The 11,931-nt window shown below is 32.7% G+C and overlaps 3 protein-coding genes across 3 annotated transcripts; all 3 read right to left on the bottom strand.

The window, feature by feature from the left end:
• Positions 1–56: 56 nt before the first annotated feature.
• Positions 57–3,483, bottom strand: RhoGAP5A (Rho GTPase activating protein at 5A). The gene is made up of 6 exons (XM_089267054.1): positions 3,292–3,483; positions 1,989–3,200; positions 1,530–1,687; positions 1,169–1,456; positions 697–1,086; positions 57–632 (listed from the first exon to the last, which is right to left on the bottom strand). The coding sequence occupies exons 2-6, from the start codon at positions 2,255–2,257 to the stop codon at positions 346–348; spliced, it is 1,392 nt and encodes a 463-aa protein (XP_089123180.1). The 5' UTR covers positions 2,258–3,200; positions 3,292–3,483; the 3' UTR covers positions 57–345.
• Positions 3,484–4,309: 826 nt separating this feature from the next.
• LOC107363627 (mitochondrial glutamate carrier 1) lies at positions 4,310–6,783 on the bottom strand. The gene is made up of 6 exons (XM_089267058.1): positions 6,430–6,783; positions 6,149–6,274; positions 5,633–6,033; positions 5,252–5,521; positions 4,729–4,959; positions 4,310–4,666 (listed from the first exon to the last, which is right to left on the bottom strand). Exons 2-5 carry the CDS (start codon positions 6,163–6,165, stop codon positions 4,739–4,741), a joined length of 909 nt encoding a protein of 302 aa, XP_089123184.1. The 5' UTR covers positions 6,166–6,274; positions 6,430–6,783; the 3' UTR covers positions 4,310–4,666; positions 4,729–4,738.
• Positions 6,784–7,287: 504 nt separating this feature from the next.
• On the bottom strand, positions 7,288–11,927 carry LOC107363623 (F-box only protein 30). Its single transcript, XM_015930875.3, has 5 exons — positions 10,667–11,927; positions 9,807–10,112; positions 8,123–8,905; positions 7,813–7,989; positions 7,288–7,713 (listed from the first exon to the last, which is right to left on the bottom strand). Exons 1-5 carry the CDS (start codon positions 10,916–10,918, stop codon positions 7,543–7,545), a joined length of 1,689 nt encoding a protein of 562 aa, XP_015786361.1. The 5' UTR covers positions 10,919–11,927; the 3' UTR covers positions 7,288–7,542.
• Between the last annotated feature and the right edge of the window lie 4 nt (positions 11,928–11,931).

Consider the following 11,931-nt stretch of genomic DNA (forward strand, 5'->3'; position numbering starts at 1 on the left):
TGCATGTAGATATTCAATAAATATTTTATTGTTTACAACTGATATGCAAAAAATAATAAAGTTTTGGCAAAATTTTTATTGATCAGATGAAAAATGAGCAATTTGATTACTCAAAGAAAAATCAACGTAAATCATGATAAATAAAAAACAATAAATTAGAGACTTTGTTGTTTCTTTTATGGCTGTATGAGAAAGTCATGGTGACCATAAGGATGAAAAGAAATATTGCATTGTTTTAGACTAAATTAATGAACAGAAATGAATGGATAAAAAGTACCGAGAAATTTGTGTTAATTACTCCAAAGTAAAGCATGAGTATGATAAAAGAAAAAGGTATCATTAGAGTCACTTGAAAATTTTGGAATGATGCTTGATAAGTATTTCCAATACTTGAATCTCTTGATCCCAAGAGTTCATTTGGAATGGTTTGAGTCCAATATTAGGCGTTCGCATTAAGGTGGGACACAAAACAGTCGATATATTGTGAGCTGACATTAAATTTTCAGAGGCATGCTGAGAAACCCTTTCGAGGTGAGCAATCAAGTATTGGAGCGATTGGTAGTGAGCAGGAGGTAGATAAGTAGAGATGACATCTTTTAGACCAGAGATTTTCTCATCCAGAGGATTTTTTTCTGCAATATAAATAGAAGCGAATTAAAAGAATTGAATTAAAAACACTTTTTTTGCATTACTTACTGAGAGCAGCTAAGAAATGAGGATAGGCATCAAATGTTATCAATGGAATGGGTAATGATCTTAGATACATCTTTAAAACTCCAGTGATTACATGGACATCATCACAAGTTTTGAAAACCTGTTCGGCTTTATCCCAGTCTCTTTCGAGAGCTACTTTAATAGCTTCGACATCATCTGATAGACCAGAAACACGGTAGAGTCCTTCAGTATTTAATCCACGATTTTCGATTTCTTTTACACATATGTCAATTATGAAAGGTCGAACTGTATTGCAAGCTTTAACCACGGCAGTAAGATCGATTCCGAAAATTCTGTGAATATGCTTTAAATCAGGACAACAATCATTTGGCACTTTCTCAGAGCATTTACGATGAGCATTGAAACCACAATCTATATGGAATAAAATATAAGCATTAATATTGAATGAAGAATCAAAATTAATTTTGGTAAAGGAAATGAATTGAAGACAAACCTTCACACTTAAGACCTTGAGCAAGTAATCCCCACATGAAATTACCACAATAGTCACAAAAAGGAAGTCCCATGTAATTATGTGATTTAAAGACATGTTTCTTCTCAAACATTTGAACATCTATTACATCGTCATAAACTTCGTCGTCGATATCATGAATATCGATTCTTTTTATACCATTCCTGAGATCGTCTATTTTAGTAAGCTCTCCTTGATCCTTGAAAAATTTCTTTTTTTGTAATTTATGTGATTTCTGCAGAGTATAGTGAGGTGTTTCTTCGTATGCAACTGTAAAGGAAAAGGAAAACGAAATGAATGAGGAAGCTTGCTTCAATAAAATGGTCAGTAATGTTGAACTTACCATTGCTCATAGAGGCAATATAGTCACGGGCATGAGTCTCTAAGTACATGATGATTAGACCATCGGCGACCAGATCATGGACCGTATCAAATCTTTTATCACCCACAAAATGTTTGCCATCATAATAGAGGCGAAAGTGTTTCGTCTGTTTTTCAAATCTGTGAATAAACGAGAGAAAGATAAATTAAATTTGACGCCATAACAAGAAAAATGTGCGACTAGATTGTACAATATTGGTTTGAGTTTGACGTTAAATTATTATCACATATCATTAGTAATTCTTTTGTTTCTCTCTCATTTGAATGGAAACAAACAGATAGAAGGCAAAGCCTCATTGTTGATATTTATCACAAAAACATTATCTCCTTTAAAGGGGTTTTCGTGGATCATTATAGATTGGGAATGAAGTAGACCAATATTTTTTAACGTGTGTTTCAAGGAATGAAATGTTGTACAAACCTTAAGGATAGTGTGTACTGATGCTGAGCTCGCACGGATTCTCTGACCAGATACCGTCCATCCTCACCACTGAGTAATTTGTTGGCTTCTTCTCGAGTGATTTTACCATGAAATTCTCTACCATAATGAGGTGGGCGATCAGGTATATAAGTTTGGCAAACAACACGTTTAGGCTTTGGGGCTTTTAATTGTAAAGTGTACAAATCATGTTTCCATAAAGTCTCCAATTTAGTTGCCTCAATATCAGCAAGATTTACATTTGATGACATGATTCCTAGGTATTTTTGGCACCACAATAACAAAATAAAACCGTCACAGTGAATAATCTTTACCACTTAGATATTTTTTATTCAATGGTGTTTGTTGAATACAATCGCTGGTACTGATAATAATATGGTGATGAAGATGATTGTTGCTGTTGATAGCAGCAGCAAAAGACAGCAGAGCTGGTTATGTTGATTTGAATTTAACGACTGGGAGTTGTATGGGGCACAAGTAGACTGTCCTTAAGTATGAAATAAGTTTTGATTTTGATGATGATGTTAATGTGATGATCAAAGGCATGTAACAGAAAACCTCAAAACAAACCAAAAAATGCAGAGAAGCAGAGAATAACATAAGTAAACATTCAATCTATGGGTTTACGCGAATCCAATATATGATTTAAATAACTGGGTTGGGCACTGATTATCATAAAGCAGGATGAAACAGATTATAAATTGAATACAGTAGAGTCCAGTGGTTAGGTTAATAGTAAGCAGCAATAATAATAATGATAATAATAACGAGAATAACCTTTACACTAAAAAAGTAAACAAATGAGAGACTTTAACTAAAAAACAAAAAATGTATGCAACACTTTTCTGATTGAAATGTAGATTAGAGCAAATAGTGAGTGGAAAGATCAACGAGGTAGCAAAATAATTGCTATTATTATAATCCATACTGAAACGTTTGCTCAATTAAAATAAATTGAAAAAGATGAGGCAGAATTGTGAGAAGCAAAAACGAGAATGGAGTCTGGTCCATGGCTTGGGAAGAAGACATTTGTTGAGAGAAAACAAAAACCTCTATTTACATTTGGAGTCTTGAAGACGTTCAAGGTTTGCTTATGGTGTAATTAAATGAGGTTCAAATATTTCCAATCGATCATAATATTTGATATGTTGATTATTAAAGGTAATATTTTAAAGCTGTTAGACGATTATCTGTCTGAAGAATACAAATAAGCAAAAACAAACTCATCAACTTGTAAATGCTTTTTTATTTCAGTATTTAAACAAGTCGGAGAATAGTTTTCAACCTTTTTATATTGATCTGGACTCGGGATAACACAATTTTAAAAATACATACATTTAGATTATTAGTGTCTCGGCACATTTTAAATATTATTCACTCACCACTAGATGAATATTCAACCATTACTGTAAAAGAAAGTAACATTCACTGTAATCGATACAATAATGCAAACAGGTTTACCTTACAATCTTGTAATAATTAATATGATCACTTCATTTGAATGTCAATACGGTAACATTATTCATGATTTCAGACTGTGTTGGAAATCATCAAATCTTCAGGCTTTACTCTTGTAGTTCAAGTAATTTACATTTACAATTAAAGTTGAAATCACCAAAAATTTCACCTTTCAGTTTACTTTGTAATGCTATTGAAACAGACTGGAAATGGTAAAATACAGCTAATTTTGTTTCAAGAGTGAAAGCAAAAGTGCGGATCTAAAATAACAATGACTTGAACCATTTCTCTGATTTCTATTCAAGTGATCGTAAAACTTCACAGGGCTAGCAAAACATGAATCAGGTATGGAGAAGAGTTAAAAAGCAAATTGTCCTTTTGATTCTATTTTCACAAATAGCTACTTGATGACAAAAATCCTATCTGAGATTTTTCCTGATCGACTATCGTTTCCAAACTAATAAAATATGCAGCCATTCGATCAAGCAATTAATGGTATAAAAAATTTTAAGAAAATTTGTTCAATTTTTTAAACTTTAAATGCTCGATTAATAGCCAATCAAACGGGTAAAAGAAGCTAGAGATGTGATGGTTACTGGTTAGTTCGGTTAACAAAATCAGTAACCGCAGTTAAATCCCCCTAGTTACAAGTAAGCGGTTGTTTTGTGGCTACAAATTTGAAATGCCAGAACTTCAATTTGAATTTTCAACTTATTACATTGCTTTATGGTGTAAGGCGACTGCTGGTCGATACAATACTTTCCTTGTACTGATTGAATCGACAAATCTCACAAGAGTGTAACATGCGGTAGAGCGCAACAGTTTTTATCTGTAAATGAAAAGAATTGTTGATACATTGTTGTTTAATTTAATTATTGGTCATGAATCAAACATATTTAATAAAAGAATAAATGCATTGTTTGATTTGATTCAACAGTGCATTTTGCTATACATTTGCAGAGTGTGAGTTGAAAACGAATATAGAAAGAAATGATTCTTTCCACAATAAATTATCATCTTTCTAACCATGGAAGAAAATTAACAGCGAGAATCGATAAATTTCTGAGAGGGTTAATTTTGCAGCAAACATTAACAGAAAAGTGCTTTGAAAAACAGTGTGAGAATGAGTTTGATTATGATTGTGTTGAAATGGAATTATTGGCTTGATTGGAAAAATTGATTTAATGGCTAAATGTTCGAATCTGTAAAAGAAGAGAAAAATGTTTGTTACTCGATTGAACTTTAAAATTACAATTTCTATTACTTTTTTCGAATTATCTTCTTTCAATTCCAAGGAAATATTCAGCAACTCCAAGAAGATAAACTGTTTGGGCAATTCCGAATAATGGAGCAATCACAATCATTCGACAACCAGCACCTTTGAAAAATGCCAAGAAGCCTTCATTATGATAAATTTTTGTAAAAGCATCTATCACTCCAGAGTATGTACTTTCTCCGTGAGCTCGTTTTAAAACTTGTAGACGAGTCTTGACAACTGTAAAATAAACGAAAATAATAAATTTAAATTAATAGAGATCCGTAAGCATACAGTTTGTAAAATGTGAATTTAAACTGTAAATAGATTAAGAATCGTCATCAGTCGAGTGATAAATTGGAGAGATAGAATGAAGTAAGAACAAAAGGATAAAGAATGTTGAACTTCAAGCATAAGACTTAAGAGTAACCTTCACATATTACAATGAGCATTGAAAAAAGAAACAACTAGAAGTTTTGGATCAGAATCAAAGAGCATTGTTAAGCTTGTAAAGACAATGACTGACGCATACCATCAAACGGATTAACGATGAATGCTGCAGATGAGCCAGCACCACATCCTGCCAGAAAAGAGGTCCAAAAGACTGATGATCCGTCTGGTCTTTTAGGGCCAAGAGCATTCAAGTGGGCAAATAACGGGAAATAGACTAATGAAAAATTGACATCGCGTAACATAGTTGCAGTGGCACCTCGATATAGACCTAAAATTCCTCTCTTCTTCACTAGTTCCTTAGCAATTTTAGTAGCTGAGATTGGTACATTTCCATCAACTCCTTTAGCAGCTAAACAAAGGAATAAGAAAATAAAAAGTTAAAGGAATGATAAATCACAATTCAATATCAATCTAGCACTGTAGCTATAAAGATTAGATTCTTGTGCATTTTAACACTTACAAACTCTTCCAGCATCTTGTAGTTGAATTTTTAAAAGCTCCATTGGTGTTGTGACGATAATTTGGCACAAACCAGCTCCCCCGCCAGATATGAGTTCAGCGCCTAAAGATAATTTACCAGCAGAATTGCATAATCGATATCTGAAGAAATCATTAGCTGCTAATTTGATAGCCTTTTCAGGCGTTACCAATAAAATATTCACTGCTGATCCACGGTACATCCCGGTGAAACCTTCACGGTGATATGTTTGACGAAAACAGTCCATTAGTCCTTTGTACATTTTGGTTCCATTAGGTCCAACTTCTTGATTTTGGAGACGAGTTTTGACCAGATCAATGGGAAACACACATGTAACCCCAATAATACCGGCAATGCCTCCATTGATTACTTTTGGCACTAGCCTGTTATAAAAAAATAATATTTTTGCTTGTTTACATGAATTGTAAATAAAGTAGATGAGTGATTGATTGACTTCCTTCATGACAAGATGAATCAATCATTTAGATAATAACTTACGGGAATTGTTCCTTCATTTAAATAGAGTTTATTGTTGCAGAATAAAGGTAAGATCTCAAAAAGTGAATCATCAACGGCAAGGAGCAACAAAATAATAGCTTGTGGGTAATTGAATTATTAAAAATACTTATGTATTGTTGTATCAATAAAATAGCCATTGTAGATAGCCATAAATAGGGAAAAAGAGGAAAACAAAAAAAAATGACAATTTATTAAAGCCAAATAAGTGATTGCAATGTTACTATAAGACAGTAAAAATATTCAAATAAAAATCTATTTACCTTTTAAATTGATCCCCTCGGTTTCAGCATACTAATCAATCTTCTCCATGTGTTTGAAGAAACATTGATTCAACAAGCTCACCAGTTGACACAAGTGAGCTTGAATGATAATTAAATTGTTAGAAATTAATATTTACAAAAAAAACAGAAGATGTAAGAAAGGCAAACCCAAAAATACAATGTGGAAGGGTTCCTTGACTGGCTTGTGAGAGAATGTGAGAAACTGGTAAGAGAAAGAGAAATGGAAAGTGAGTGAAGAGATGAAGGAGAAGAAAAATATTGAACAACTTGAGCAACTAACGACGTTAGCTGAAGACGACAATGAAATTAATGAAGTTGGCTGAAGGAATGATTGGAAACGATTGAGGTTTTACTTTCCATCCATTTATTAATCAGCTTAGATATCAGATGGCATTTCAGGATTGGTTTGAATAATGATAAAAATTGTTTCATTTTTATTAATAAACACAATTACACAATATGTAACATCAAGATTTGCTCTTAATTGCAATTATATTATCAAGATAGTCTACGATTATAATTAATATCAGATATAAGATATTCTCATGATATTAATCAATCAACTAGTTGATAATGTACAGTACTCTGACCTGCAAATAAATCAGATAAAAGCGATGAGAAAAAGAAGCTAATAGCACTCCAATATTTCATTCCAATTCTAAATTTAGATTATGACATGTTTAAATGCCTACTAATTTCATTTTGATTCTTATCAATATCAAAAATTGCATTGAAGACAAATAATACTCTGGTTTCAATTGATACCGAAAATTGAAATTTGCATTTAATTTCAACATTAAAGTTGACCTGTTGCCAACTAAAATCAAATTGTCACTGTTGTATCAAGAAAATTTATTAATTTATTTAGATTATTTAGGTTAGCGTTGACATTGATCTTCGGAAACTCCAACCTGCAAGCAGATTGTGAGCCATTGAAATGATTTTTGTACAATGCTTTGAGACAAGCAAGTTAATAAAAGTTATATTGAGAATATTCACTTTCAGTTAGAGCATTTTGATTTGAGTTATAAAATCTGATTAAGAAATTTCTTTTATGATTATCATAAAATTGAGTAATTTTTCATAACATTTTTATCCAGTTTTCTTTGTCACATCTTCGTTTTTCATGGCTGGCAAAGCAATTGGCTCGGTTCTTTGAATAATTTCATTATGTGGGCAGTGTCTGATATGGTTGAGAACATCATGTTTTTCATCAAAATACCAATTTTTGATTTCAGTGAAATTAGTGCTGAAAGCCCATTTCTGTGAAAAGAAAGAAAAGGAAAAATTATTAGCATAAAATACTGTCAGATAAGGTTTAAGATTACAGAGATCAACTGAAATTGGAAATTAATTTGATACCTTTGATCCAACTACCCAATGAAGAGTTGAATCTTTCGAAACTCGTCTTTCCCATTGCAGTATAACAACGCCACGTTTCTCCAAAAGACTTGAACAAATTTCCCGCATACGACTACAGGTCATTGAAAGATTGTTGAGACTAAATCCATCCAATAAGGAGCAAATTTGACGTAGAATCTAAAACAAAAGAATAACTCTATTAGTTTATCACATTGAATATCAAGGTATCAATCAATATATCATTGAACTTTGCACTCAGTAAATGCAAATATTGTAGATCAATAAGATTGATATACTCTAACTAACTTACTTCATATGGAAGACTAAGAAGAGATACATCACTTGGTTTATTATTATCACAATCAGGATTCATGATATGACCAAAACTTTCGACTACTGGACTGAAAGTTATTCTTGTGCCTACAGGGTAAGGATGAATCCTTCGTTGAACAAAATTACACCCATATTGCCATAGTGGACATCGGTGTTCCATCCAGCCATTGATAGAGCCTAGAATATCATCGTGGAAATTTTGATTATGAGATCCATACTCATCACGGCGAAACTCTTGTGCACATCGGAACGTGTACATTAACTTGGGTTTTGCTTGAAAGGGTGCAATCGAATTCAAATTAAGGTCTAAACTAAGAGATGTATTGTTTGGTAAAATGGGTGGTTTGGGTATAGTTCCAAATGGTTGAGATTCATCTCCAAAATTTGAAAATTGACGTACTTTTTTATCACAGTCAAGTTCCTCAGCAGAAATAGAGGCAAGTCTATCTGAAAGAGAGTCTAACGGTGAGTTATCTCGATAAGATCGTTGGTTTGGATGATGGTTGTTAACATGATTGTCATGATTAAAATGGTTGTTCTGATGATTATATTTGCAATTTTTAAGGTGTGATAATGATCGACCATTCAAACGAGCACAAACACTACTTTGTAGACCAGGTGGAGATTTAGTCATTTGCCAAGGTGATGAATCACTATCATCATCAGAAACAGTTTGAGGTGTGATAAGGGACGAAGTAGATGAAGAACCTGTAGGAGCTCCATTTTCTTTAGGTTCGTGAATATGAGCACCACAGTAAGGCTGCGAAAAGAGAAATAAAAAAAGGTTATTTTAATGAATCAACTAGAAATTGCTTAAACTGAGTAATCAAGCTGCAGAAGTGATGATGATGGTGAGATTGCTTCTATAAGAAGTAAAGGGTGAAATTGAATTTTTACATCATTTTTGATCTGTCAAAGTACTTTTGAATCACACCTAACAGCAATTATTTGAGAAATTATTTGATTATTAGTCATGGAATTTTTGAAATTGAAATGAATTTGTTGGTTATTCTGGGGGATAAATATTGTAGGAGTCAAAAGTAAATAAAATGAATCCAAAATTAAACATAACCTTGTTAATGAGTATGAACAGAGATTCAAATAGCACATTAATTAGTGACAATGTTTTATCAACTCATAGAAATGATATTTCTAAGCATGATATCTAAGTAAGCCAATCAACCTTCGATAGGTACTAACAACTAATGATATTCAAATCAATAAATAGAGATATTCTAAAAAAAGCAATTCTCTGTATGAATTAGCTATAAAAGGATTTGATTTCAAAGGTTTGTACTTTAAGTTGTTCTGGTGATGAAAAGTGACTCATAAATGCTTCAGTACAACCAGAAAAAAAGCTTTAACAAGGTTCGTTAATAAGTTTGTTTTTAAATCTTGTACAGCTCAAATAATGGGTTTACGGAAAGTTGATTGAGAGGTTTTAGATAGGATGATAAATTGAACGTGTTCATTGCAATACTTTCGTGCGTGTAAACTAAGGGTTAACCAACTGTAGAGAACTAAACCAGTACTGAAAATGATCAATTGAGGAAAGATTTTACACCATTCTCTCTACCCACCAATATCACACCATCATCTCTTCTCTTAACTCCCGTGGTAAAGGGAAACAATCATCCATCCGAGAGATCAACAGGGCATACCTTCAAAGGAACAGCTGGATATTTGCGAGTCAAACTATTTCTTAAAGTACACCTTGTTTTACGAGTTACCGTCCACAGTTCTTCAAGCATTCGTTGATCTCTAAGAGTAAGGGCTACATCTAATTGTTGAGTATCCAGAGAGTAGGTAACGGGTTGAGTTAATTTACGATCTCGAGTATAAATCGGCCATCGATTCCATTCAATATAACAATGTATTACACTAGCGGGGCAGCGAGATATATGCTTGGACAAATCTTTACGTGGTAAAAAAGCGGGACAGCCAAAGTTGTGATTAATACAAAGAATCTAAATTGAATGAGAAAATAATGAATGAATAAATAGATGATATAAAGATGCAAACAGTGTTTACCAACAAAAGGATCTTTTAATGAGTTTATTTATCTCATGAAAACGCTCAACCATTAAATTGGAAATTTTATTAAAACAAAAAGCTTTCTCTCGCATATTGAAAGGTTGAAGATTTGTAGCTTTCTTTCTGTTAGATTTCGTAGCAATGAAGTAATTTAGACAGCTTTGAGGCGATGTGGTAATCAAGGGAGTATAAAAAATGCTGCAGGCAAAACTAAAGTCATCCTTTGTTCATTAGACTTAAAAAAATTGAACAGTCAAATCGAAAAAAGCATCCTCAACTCTTTGCTGATTTGCCTTGACCTAAAAAACTGTGAACCACAAAAATTATTTTGCAATTCTTAAGCACTTAAATTGATATTTCCTCTGACTCTGCAGGTATCTTGTTTCAGATTTAAGATGGTTGTGCTGAACGGAATCGAAAATCTCGTTGAAAATAGTCAAAGTTCCCACTTATTGAACATACATTGTATCACCAGTTTTTCAATTACCTTTTCATTTGCACAGAGAAGCTGATGTTCATCAGATTTACATCGATGAAATCTAAAGCCACAGCCTTCTTTACAAGATATGATAGGACAGGCAGCATCTCGAGCGTTTTTGTAACGACATTTAGTAATTTTTATGCAATTATCACAATGAGAATGGTCCTCTGGTTCGTGTTTCATCGATATGTCTGATTGAAGGTCACTTTTGATGGGTTCATTGATGGTTCCCGATATCATATAGGAGGTCTGCTCCATTCAATGCCAAAGACAAAGAAAGAATGAAATCGATGAAGATTTATATGATGACCCTCTGTGATATTTGAATTGAAAACCAGCTTGGCTTACATCAAACCATGAGCTATTTTAAAGTGTTGAATCTTAATTAGTCAAGTCGGTAAGAGTTTGAGTACGAGTACCATCTAAATCAGTAGAACTAGTAGTTGAATTATTGCATAAAATATAATATAAATAATATCAGAACGGCAAGATAATACTCTATATCATCTGTGTGAGACACAATGAACAGGGAAAAACATTATTTTGTTGGTAGACAGTAGCATGAGTCAAACAGACTATGTTTAGGAAAGATTACAGTGGAATTCAACAGGAAACACGTTGAAAGTACACTTTGATTGCCATACTTAATCGGTGGAAAGGCAAGAATTTAAGGTAAATTATCACTTTGTTTACGTTTCCATAGAATGGATTGGCGTAGGAAATAGACAAAATAGCAATAGCAAGAGCACAGAGCAAAATCAGAAAGACTGTTAAAAAAATAAGACTATTTTGACATTTGAGCAAGCCCAAACAAATAAAGAGAATGATTGAAACATGAAAATAAAAATCGAGGAAGATATTTCAATAATTGAATCATCTGTAATGGTAAAGCTGTTATCACAAAATAAAAAACTACTCAAAAGAAGGATAGCCAAGAATCAAATGTTAAAAAAGTCAAGTCGTTTAAATCAGATGTTGAACAAGAAAAACAAGTAAACATTAGTAATGTTACATTACTGCCTTCTGTTGCCAGGTAGAAGAAGAACACGATCCAATTTCAATTTTTCATTAAATTGTGAATTATTAACTTCATAGGTTCGATTAAAATTACAAATTAGAATCAATATTGTAAGCAAGACTGTAAATCTCCAGCAGACTTGAATAATTGGTACTTCGAAAGTTATTCTTTGACTAACCTTTAAAATACAATTTATTATACTTTTATTTCAAAGCTATTCCCTTTGATAGCAAATGTTGATCAAATATCGCCG

Source organism: Tetranychus urticae, chromosome 2 (assembly GCF_039701765.1).
Source record: "Tetranychus urticae isolate SD_2017Ah chromosome 2, NJAU_TeUrti_SD_1.0, whole genome shotgun sequence".
Lineage (NCBI taxonomy): Eukaryota > Metazoa > Arthropoda > Arachnida > Trombidiformes > Tetranychidae > Tetranychus > Tetranychus urticae.

What these genes read in the sequence shown, in the direction of transcription:
- RhoGAP5A (XM_089267054.1), bottom strand. Translation starts at nt 2,257, where the DNA reads ATGTCATCAAATGTAAATCTTGCTGATATTGAGGCAACTAAATTGGAG. An exon ending in TATTGCCTCTATGAGCAATG is followed by an intron (nt 1,457 to 1,529) that starts GTAAGTTCAACA and finishes TTTCCTTTACAG; the next exon opens with TTGCATACGAAGAAACACCT. An exon ending in TCATTTCTTAGCTGCTCTCA is followed by an intron (nt 633 to 696) that starts GTAAGTAATGCA and finishes TTTATATTGCAG; the next exon opens with AAAAAAATCCTCTGGATGAG.
- LOC107363627 (XM_089267058.1), bottom strand. An exon ending in ACAAGATGCTGGAAGAGTTT is followed by an intron (nt 5,522 to 5,632) that starts GTAAGTGTTAAA and finishes TCCTTTGTTTAG; the next exon opens with CTGCTAAAGGAGTTGATGGA. An exon ending in CATCGTTAATCCGTTTGATG is followed by an intron (nt 4,960 to 5,251) that starts GTATGCGTCAGT and finishes TTTATTTTACAG; the next exon opens with TTGTCAAGACTCGTCTACAA.
- LOC107363623 (XM_015930875.3), bottom strand. Translation starts at nt 10,918, where the DNA reads ATGGAGCAGACCTCCTATATGATATCGGGAACCATCAATGAACCCATC. An exon ending in TTCTCTGTGCAAATGAAAAG is followed by an intron (nt 10,113 to 10,666) that starts GTAATTGAAAAA and finishes CATTCAATTTAG; the next exon opens with ATTCTTTGTATTAATCACAA. An exon ending in TTCTTAGTCTTCCATATGAA is followed by an intron (nt 7,990 to 8,122) that starts GTAAGTTAGTTA and finishes CTTTTGTTTTAG; the next exon opens with ATTCTACGTCAAATTTGCTC.